The following is a 10,681-nucleotide window of genomic DNA, read 5'->3' as shown; positions in this document are numbered from 1 at the left end:
GAGGAGCAGTGTCACCAATACAGAAATACGGGGAACAGAGGGAGTAATGGTGATGTTAGCATCATACTTTGTACTTTATTAAAAAGAGTAAAAAAATAACTTTATTGAGACCTGCTATACAAAATACAAATCTGTTGATTAGTGCTTACAGATGCAAAGAGGCTAATTGAGAAGTTGTGTGTGTGATGAACTAACATAGGGCTACCAGATGGACATACTGTAGATTTGGGTAATTAGGATATTTGGATAAAGGGAATTTGGATAATTGGAATTATACTACAAAACCAAGCTCAGAAATTAGGTTGATAGTTACATGTCTTATACATGTCCATAGGTCCCTGAGCACTTGAGTGAGGGTTAGGATTAAAAATAATAATATTGATAACAGCCTGGTTCTCCTTGTAAGGTAGCATATTATATATATGAAGCTAAAATTGATATATTTAAGGACACTAAAATTATAACATTATCTGAGCTTTTATACCACAGTCATTACTAGGGTAATAGAGAGCTTTAATTGAAAGCTAAGTCCTCCCAACTACAATGTGAAGTAATGTATTTACTGAGCTGCCTGGAGTATTTGCTTTCAAAGTCACTGATACTTATAACACACCAAATGCATGCTTGAATGGTTCTATTTGCCCCATTCTATTTTACATGACAGGGTCAATCACAGAAGAATGTGAGGACTGGGTGCGCATGAAAGAGGTACTATAGTGACTCTGAAAGACATTGCGGTCTTTGCAAATCAATAAGAATCTTGCATGCTTTCTGAGTATTTCCTGAAGGTATTTCTTGAACTTTTCACCCACAAAAGCATAGATCACTGGGTTCAGGCAACAGTGGATGAAGGAGATGGTTTCAGTCACCTGCAGGGCCAGGTCTAGGCTTTTGCTTGTCTCGCAGTCATCTATGATGTGCAGGCTTCGCAAAGAGTCTAGAAAAAGTGCAATGTTGAAGGGTGCCCAGAAGAGGAAAAACACAACCACAACAACGAACACCAGCTTCATTGCTTTATACTTGTTTCGGTTCATGCATCTCTGCAGATTTTTCAAGATGTGGGAGTAGCAGAAAATGAGAATGCCAAGTGGGATCAAGAGACCCAAAACATTGACTTTAGAATTGGTTACAAGTTTCCAAGCAGCCCTATTATCCTGGTAATAAGGAGCACACTTCATAATGCCATCTTCATTCAGTTCTTGGATAAAGAAAATATTTGGTATTGAAGCTAAAATGGCCACTGACCAAACGGCAAGACTTATAACAATGCTGAGCATGGTTGTTCGAACTTTCCGAGCATACACAGCATGGACGATAGCTAAGTACCTGTCTATGCTCATGAGGGTTATGAAGAATATGCTGCTGTAGAAGCCAATGTAGTAAACTCCACATATTGTTTTACACATTGCATTTCCAAAAGTCCATTGGTCTGAAGCATAATGAGCCAGGAAGGGGAGGGATAAAACAAAAAGCAGGTCAGAGATGGCGAGGTTCAGCAAATACACATCAGTCATGTTGGTCAGTTTCTTGCAAACTATCAGAACGCAAATGACCAAGCTGTTTCCCACCAGACCGAACACGAACACCACACAGTAAAGAAATGGAAAAAATAATGATCCAAAGATCTTGATATTCTGTGTGCTGCAGACGGAGCCCAACTCAGGATAATAATCATCATAAAAAGTGGAGAGAAGATTTGACTCAGTTGAATAATTCATCATGAGGTGACCTATTTAAGAACACAGAATTTAATACGATCCAATAATCCTATTTTTTAGTTAGTATCTAGGCACAATTCTGCCCTGATACCCCACACAACCCCACTGAAGTCAACAGGGTTGCACAGGCTGTAAAGGGGTAGAATTTGATTCTGAGGGCAGGCTAACCTGTTCAGGTAAAAGAACACTTTTTGCCCTGTGATGTTATCTAATTGAAATATAATCATGCAAATCATTATTTCTACCATGGTTATATACTTGCAACAAATCTTATAAACAGTGTAACACATGGCTGGAAAGGGTTAAGCATCCTGCAGGCTAATTAACCCAGCATTAGCCTGTAGAGACATGTTAGAAATGATAATTAAGGCCATTCGATGCTAGATAGGTTTGCATTGCAAAGTTCTAGCCTATCTTGTTAAAGTTAGGGGTGATACTAATTGTATATGTGTACTCATAAATGTTAGCCATGTAAACGGACAGTTCCTGTCTGTCACTATAGCTATGGATTCAGAGATCAAAAGGGAATATGAACATTTAGATGAATCTTGGGTGAAGTAATGTCATTGTCTATATGTCTCTGAAGTTTGTGATAGACTGTCTAAATGAATAAATTCCCCTATGTTAATTTGTGTAACTAATTACTGGTGGTGTTTAGGAAGCAGAAGGTTACATCAAAAGCCTATTGTTTGCCCAGGACTGTATGGTCAAGTGGATGCTAGGACACTGTATAAAAAGACCCTTGAGTCCTGATCATGTCATCTCAGAGCTGCTTGATGCTTGAACGCAGGGAAAGCTTAAGCCACAAGATTGAGATTCCAGTGCTGACTATTCCGCCCTGAATATAATATTGGACATTGGACTATAACTTATGGACTAAAATCTAAAAGAACTTTTTGCAGCTATAAAGCTTACCATCTCTGCTATGAATCTGAACCTCAAGTATTGAACTCATGTCTGTATGTATATTGATCTTTTAACTATACTCTCTCTCTCTCTTTTCTTTTTAAATAATTTTTAGTTTAGTTAATTAGGATTGGCTGTAAGTGTGTATTTGGGTAATATCTGGAATATTCATTAACCTGGAGGTAATGTATCCAATCCTATAGGGTTGGTAAAACTTTTTTACATGATGAAATAAGTAGGGCTGTCAATTAATCGCAGTTAACTCATGCGATTAGCTAAAAGAAATTAATCGTGATTAATCGCACTGTTAAACAATAGAACACCAATTGAAATGTATTAAATATTTTTGGATATTTTTCTACATTTTCAAATATATAGATTTCTATTACAACACAGAATACAAAGTGTACAGTGCTCACTTTATATTATTCTTTTTATTACAAATATTTGAACTGTAAAAATTAAACAAAAGAAATAGTATTTTTCAATTCACCTCATACAAGTACTGTAGTGCAATCTTCTTTATAATGAAAGTGCAACTTACAACTGTAAGAATTATGTACAAAAAATAACTGCATTGAAAAACAAAACAATTAAAACATTAGATCCTACAAGTCCACTCAGTCCTACTTCTTGTTCAGCCAATCACTAAGAAAAACAAATGTAGATTTTTTTGTTACATAACTACTTTCAAAAACAAAATCATGTAAAACTTTAGAGCCTAGAAGTGCACTCAGTCCTACTTCTTGTTCAGCCAATTGCTAAGACAAACAAGTTTGTTTACATTTACAGGAGATGCTGCTGTCTGCTTCTTATTTACAATGTCACCTGAAAGTGAGAACAGGCATTCACATGGCATTTTTGTTGCCGGTGTTGCAAGGTATTTGTGTGCCAGATATGCTAAACATTCATATGTCCCTTCTTGCTTCAGCCACCATTCCAGAGGATATGTTTCCATGCTGATGATGCTCATTAAAAAATAATACCTTAATTAAATTTGTGACTGAACTCCTTGGGAGAGAATTGTGTGTCTTCGGCTCTGGTTTACCTGCATTCTGCCATATTTTTGTTATATATGTTATAGCAGTCTCGGATGATGACCCAGCACATGTTGTTCATTTTAAGAACGCTTTCACAACAGATTTGACAAAAGACAAAGAAGATACCAATGTGAGATTTCTAAAAATAGCTAGAGCACTCGACCCAAGGTTTAAGAATCAGAAGTGCCTTTTAAAATCTGAGGGGGACAAGGCATAGAGCATGCTTTCAGAACTCTGAAAAGAACAACACTCTGATGTGGAAACTACATAACCTGACCACCAAAAAAGAAAATCAACCTTCTGCTGGTGGCATCTGACTCAGATGATAAAAATGAACATACGTCCATCCGCTCTGCTTTGGATTGTTATTGAGCAGGATCATTATCAAGCAGAACCCATCATCAGCATTGACGCATGTCCTGTGGAATGGTGGTTGAGGGGACAAATGAACCTTTAGCACATCTGGTACGTAAATATCTTGCGACGTCAGCTATAACAGTGCCATGCAAACTCCTGTTCTCACTTTCAGGTGACACGGTAAACAAGAAGTGGGCATGATTATCTCCTTCAAATTGTAACCAAGTTTGTTTGGCTGAGTGATTAGCTGAAGTAGGACTGAGTGGACTTGTAGGCTCTAAAGTTTTACATTGTTTTATTTTTCAATGCAGTTATTTTTTGTACATAATTCTACATTTGTAAGTTCAACTTTCATGATAAAGAGATTGCACTACAGTACTTGTATGAGGTGAATTGAAAAATACTATTTCATTTGTTTTTTACAGTGCAAATATTTGTAATAAAAATAATTATAAAGTGAGCACTGTACACTTTGCATTCTGTGTTGTAATTGAAATCAGTTTATTTGAAAATGTAGAAATCATCCAAAATATTTAGATAAATTGTATTCCATTATGGTTTAACAACGTGATTAATCGTGATTAATTTTTTTAAATCGCTTGACAGCCTAGAAATAAGATTTTCATTAATCTTCATCATGTTTGACTTGGGTAACTAGGTGAAGGCCTGAGGCTGGGTTGCTTTAAGGGAACTGTGTTGTTGGCTGCTGGGTAGCCAGTGAGGTATTATAGAAGCTGTTTAGTGCTGACTTGGTAAATCTAAATATTAGAATATCCACCAGCTTTGGGGATTGTCTGCCCCATTCTTTGCAGTTCACCCTAATTAAGTGACCTCAGCTGGCTCCCCCTGGGACTCCGGTCACATGCCCTCATACAATGCCTAAACCAAATCAAAGCTTTTTTGAGGTTTGAAAATATTTGGCTATCTTTTGGGTTTCATTAGATACTCCAGGGGGAAAGGTTGTGGCTCGAATGCATCCATGGAGATAAGAAACTCTGCCCCATGGCCGAGCAGGGCCGTCCTCACCTAGACACAAAGTACGTAGCTGTGTAGGGCCCCAGGAAATTTGGGGCACCAAATTTTCTGGTGCTCTGCGCAGCTGCGTGCTGCTCCAGCCCCTGCTCCACCTCTTCCCCATGGCCCACGCCCCTTCTCTGCCCCGCCCCACCTCTTCCCCACCCCAGCCCTGCCTCTTCTTGCCCCTGCTCCACCACAGCCCTGCCCCCACTCCCCTGAGCTCTGCAGCATGCGGGCCTGCAGTCACTGGCGAATGCCGGTGAATGCTGTGTTGGGCCCCAGAATAGCTAGGGACGGCCATGTGGCCAAGGTACCTCTGGAAGTTATGGGGAAGTTTAGATAGAATGGGGTTGGGGTAGTGGTGACCATATTCCATCCTGTTTCACTAGGCACTGACTGGAGTCCCTTCCCATTAGGGAATCAGACGGGGATCCGGGGCCCCGGTTGGAAAAAAATAAAATCATTGCGGAAGGGGAAGCCAAAGCTAGACATGGGGGTGGGGGGAGTGGAAAAACATTAGACAGAGAAACATTAGCCAGGTAGAAAGGACGGGAGGACCCCTAGAGAAAGTGGGGGAGAAGGAAGAAAGGATAGAATTAGCCTTGCAGGATAAGGAAAACCAGAAGTCACTGGCGGGGGCTAGGCAATCACTGGAACCTCGCCACCCGAACGATGGGAGGAGGGACAGCAGGAGCAGTTTGGAAGCCTGGGAGAACTGGAGATCCTGGATAACCAGGAGGGTGAGGGGTACCAACAACCCTGCCACAAAACAAAGGGGGCAAGAGTAGGGAGAGTATCCCACTGGGTTGCCCCTGGCGTGAAGACCTATGGGCTGAGACAGAAAACCAATTGTGGTTTTTGCAGGTGGAGAATGAGTAAACCCCATCAGGGGACCATGGAGGACCACCCTAGGGGCAAAGAACAACACCAGGAGAGTATCACATCCAGTAAAGGAGTAAGAACCCAGGGAAGGAGGAACTTTTCTGCCATACAAGGGGGAGGTTTGGGACAGTGTGAGAACGAGCAGCTGAACCAGCACTCTGGTCACTGTAAGTCCAATTAATTTCCTTGGAGAAGGGCCTGATTGAGGGAAGCTCGGGCTAATCACGAGATCAGTCTGCACTGGGGAGAGTTAAGCTGCTAGTTAACCCCATTAACTAGAAGAGTAAAAAGGCACACAGGAAGAAAGTGCAAGGGGAGGGAGGGAAATGCTAGCAAAACCAAGGTAAAAGGGGATCCCTTAGTGGATAGATCTCTCCCCTCTATAACAAAGGGTCCTGATGCTGGTATGTCACTGTAAAGACAGTTGCTGCATGGGACTGTAAAGGGTGGTGTTTACAAACCAGAGGTTTTAGAGCCAGTAGGAGAGGACAGAAGCACAGGGCTGCGTCCCTGTCACAGGACATCTCAAAAGGGAGGCGCCCAAGATTAGCAAATGCTTTTGAAAATTTTGATCAAAAAGTCCCATATTACACCAACACTTTACTGTAGATTGGCTGCACAGAAGGAAGGTAGTCACATCTCAGTGCAGAGATGTTTACACAAGGAGTTCTCAGGCATCCAATGGAGAAAGTGCTAAAATGCTAATAAACACCCATCAGCGCCAGTGAGAAACTTCTAAAAAATATTTCTGGTGGTACCTTAGAGACTAACAAATTTATCTGGGCATTGTCTGTCTGTATCTGCCACAAGGACTCCTCTTTATTTTTGCTGATACAGACTAACACAGCTACCACTCTGAAACCTAAAGAACATTGTGAGAGATTGGATGTCCTTTATTGCATACCAGCAGCCCTAGCTTCAATTAAAGACAATTCTTATTAAAGATTAGCCAAACCACTCAAACATTCAATTTTAGAGTATGGCGACACTACAAATAAAAGGTGTGTTGTGTTCTTTGCTTGGGTTAGCTCATCTGGATTAAAAGAGCAGAGAAGACACAGCAACTTGTGTTAGAAGCTCAAGTTCAAGGGGTATTCACTGCTGTTTGGTCCCGAGTTAGCTAACGTGAATTAGCTAACCCAAGTTAAGCACACACGTATTTGAATATGTTCAGACACACCCTTACTCTCTCTCTGCACCAGCAATGCACTAAATCACATGAAGTAGCCATAGCACTGAATAAATTAAGCACAGCCTTGATCAAAGGATGGTCATAGCATTTGCCACAGCAGATCAAGCCACTTGTCCATCGTTCCAGTAACCTGCCTCCCACATTACTGAAACCTGATAGAAAACAGCACATAAGGCATCCAGCTACCCGTGCGATCAAATGGTATCTGTGAGTTTTCTCTTAACCATAATGAGCTATCATTTTATGTTTGCAATTTTAACTTCACAAAATATTCTGACTCTTACTCCTTTTCTGGTACTTTGGGTACATTGTGCCACTTGCATTATCCACACTGAAGAGAATACATGAATTATTAGACAGCTGGCTGTAATTTTTTGTGCCCCCCACCCCCACCATGCATACTTACCTTCACTATTGAGGTTTCTGTTTCAGTGCCACTTCATAAGTGAGCTCCTTATCTTCACAATTAAAAATGATAAAGTCTTCTTCCTTCGTCTATTACTTGAATACCACAGCTATAGAATTGGGATAATAGCTATCCAAATAAATGATCTTTTACTCTTCAGCAGTGAGAATATAAATACTGTACCGATCTGACTAAAGAATGTGAGTGTTCACCTTAGAATCACACCTCAATCTGTTTAAGATCTGGCAGATAATTTTGCTCATTAGGCAACCTCAGAAACGTCATGGACAGTAGTGTTTTAACTCAGTTTCCGCAGGTGTAAATGATGCCCACAAGGTGCTGGCCCGTAACCTCTGTGGTTCCCTCTATTCCACCCTTTTCCCCCACCCAACAGTCTCCTCAGGAGCTCTGCTGTCCCTGCCCATTCCGTTAAAGGGAGGCAGAGCCCAATATTTGGTGCTGGGCTCCAAGACTGAGCTGCTACCGGTGATGTTGAGAAAGAAAATACCATGAGTACTAGTTCCTCTGGCAAGCTGCTTGGGTTTTTAAAGATCACAGAGCCTCCCCTCAGCCCTCTCCCCATCCTCCCACCCCCCGCCCCCGACTAGATTAAGGGATTATCTGCATTGCCAAGTGGGAGGTGCTAATAAAGAGGTAACTGAAGCTGATGATACTCTAAATAGTCCAGATAGTGCGAGGGACAGGAAGTCTGTTCTCCCGGTGGAAGCATGTGTAACTCCCCCTTTCCTCCCTGGGTTACTCGGGACCAGACAACACTCACTGTGTGCCTGGGTGCCTGATGTTGTTGACATTAAAGGAGATCCTGGGTATCCCAGTGGTGATGTTGGATAGGCAGGTATCCTCTATCCACCCCTCTGCTGCAGTCCTTTTACTACTAAAGGAAGTTAAAATTGGCAGTGCCTCCACCAGGCTGGCTCCTGTACACACTCAATGGCACATCTTGGGAACCTCCAAGAATAAGCCTATTCTAATAATAATAATGTGTGACATGGGTCTAACTCAAAAAATACCAATTATAAATAATATACATCCAAGGTACTTAAATTAGAGTTTTCACAGCTTTGCTTAACAACTTAAAGAAACAGGGTATAACAGAGTAAAATTAAATGTCACCACTAATTTAAATCCACAGGGAGCAGTTGAATAAAATCAAATAACAAATATAGCATACAGTGATAAATGAAACTTACCTAACTGGGATTTACACTGCCACCATTTACCCCACCCTGGAGCGTACACTCCTCTGGATTTCAGCGTCCTAGACGCTTGCGTGAGAGCGCTTCAAGATCTGCAGCTGCAGACAGCACTCTGGTGGTTCTGTGTATAAGCCCAGCCAAGGCAACAAGCTGCACAACCCCTCTGATGACTGGAGCTGGCCCCACCAAATGTCAGCAGCTCTGGGTCCTGGTTCAATGGGACGATCACTCTGCCTGTCCTCAAACTCAGTCTCTCTGCTGTGCCCCTTCCCTTGCAAGTACTTTCCCAAACAAGAGTGTGGGGGTATTCACAGTTACTTCACTGCAGGCCCACCTCAGGCAGCTCCAGGCACAGCAATAGTCTCTCCCTGGCTACAGTGAAGCCACCAACCACCTCTGAAGTTCCCTGCTCGATGAAAGGGGGACTGAAACATATGATTTATGAGGAGAGGCTGAGGGAACTGGGATTGTTTAGTCTGCAGAAGAGAAGAACGAGGGGGGATTTGATAGCTGTTTTCAACTACCTGAAAGGGGGTTCCAAAGAGGATGGATCTAGACTGTTCTCAGTGGTAGCAGATGACAGAACAAGGCGTAATGGTCTCAAGTTGCAGTGGGGGAGGTTTAGGTTGGATATTAGGAAAAACTTTTTCACTAGGAGGGTGGTGAAGCACTGGAATGTGTTACCTAGGGGGGTGGTGGAATCTTCCTTTGCGGTTTTTAAGGTCAGGCTTGACAAAGCCCTGGCTGGGATGATTTAGTTGGGGATTGGTCCTGCTTTGAGGAGGGGGTTGGACTAGATGACCTCCTGAGGTCCCTTCCAACCCTGATATTCTATGATTCTATGAAAGCCCCTGCAGGCTCTCAGCAGCAGCTTCTGGCTTCCTAGCAGTAATCAGCAGCAGCTCCCAGTGTGTATAATACTCCTGGGGGAATTCTGCTCCAAAAAATTAACAATTATTCACACAATATTTTAAAATTCTGCAAATTTTATTTGCCAATAAATAAATGTGGCTCCAGCATGGTAGTAGGGAGCACAGGCCACTGGTTGCACTGAGGTGGGAGATCACCCTGTAGCCCCCACCTCCCATGGTACAGGGACTCAGCAGTGAGGCTGCACCTGACTCTGACACAGTGCAAGGGCCAGGCCTGCCCCAGAAAACACCCTGGGGCCCTGCCCCTCTGCACCAGACACACTAGGTGTGGGTGGGCAGGCTCAGCCCAGCAGGATCCCCAAGTGTGGAGGGGGGTTGTGTGGGGTGAGAGGTTTCTGTGGGGAGCAATCTGGATGCGGGTGGCTCAGTGGGAGATCTGGATGCACAGGGGCTCGCGTGGGGGTTCCGGGTGCAGGGGCAATGGGATTCTGTAGGTGATCCAGATGAAGGTGGTTGGGGCTCAGCAGGGGCTGTCTGTGTGTGGGGAGATGGGGCTTGATGGGGTGGGGGTCCAGCTGAAGCTGGTTGGGGCTCAATGGGGTGGGGGTATGGGTGTGGGGAGCTTGTCTGGGGGGTCCAGGTGTAGGTGGGTAGGGCTTGTCAGGGTGAAGATTTGATGGGCCTGCTTAAAGGGGGAGCCCCAGCTGCTGCCAAGGGGATACCGCATGCTGGGCTCCCACTTCCCCTCACGATTCCCCTGTCCCCTTTTCTTTCCCATCTCATCCCCTCCCAGCTGCCCATCACCCTCTCCTCACTCACACATTCCCCTCCCCTGCCCTAATCCACCTCCCTTCCTTCCACACTGCCTTTTCCCCCCACCCCCGTCAACTCCCCCTTCCCTCATTTCCCCCACCCTCCCTTACCCAGCCCCACTGCTGGCACTCACTGTTGCACATAAAACAGGAAGGCTCCCAGCACACAGAAGGGGACCATGACTGGCTCTAGGACTCAGAAGGTGGCATTCAGCTGCAGAGTTAGTGAAGCCAAGACACAGTCTCCTTCAGCTGGGCATTT

General features: G+C 43.6%; 1 protein-coding gene across 1 annotated transcript; it reads right to left on the bottom strand.

Moving 5' to 3' along the window:
* Window positions 1–577: 577 nt before the first annotated feature.
* On the bottom strand, window positions 578–1,721 carry LOC144260590 (C-C chemokine receptor type 8-like). The gene has a single exon (XM_077809268.1). The coding sequence runs from the start codon at window positions 1,719–1,721 to the stop codon at window positions 654–656; it is 1,068 nt and encodes a 355-aa protein (XP_077665394.1). The 3' UTR covers window positions 578–653.
* Between the last annotated feature and the right edge of the window lie 8,960 nt (window positions 1,722–10,681).

This window comes from Eretmochelys imbricata, chromosome 2 (genome assembly GCF_965152235.1).
Source record: "Eretmochelys imbricata isolate rEreImb1 chromosome 2, rEreImb1.hap1, whole genome shotgun sequence".
NCBI classification, from domain to species: Eukaryota; Metazoa; Chordata; order Testudines; family Cheloniidae; genus Eretmochelys; species Eretmochelys imbricata.
This window is presented reverse-complemented; position numbering and strand designations above follow the sequence as displayed.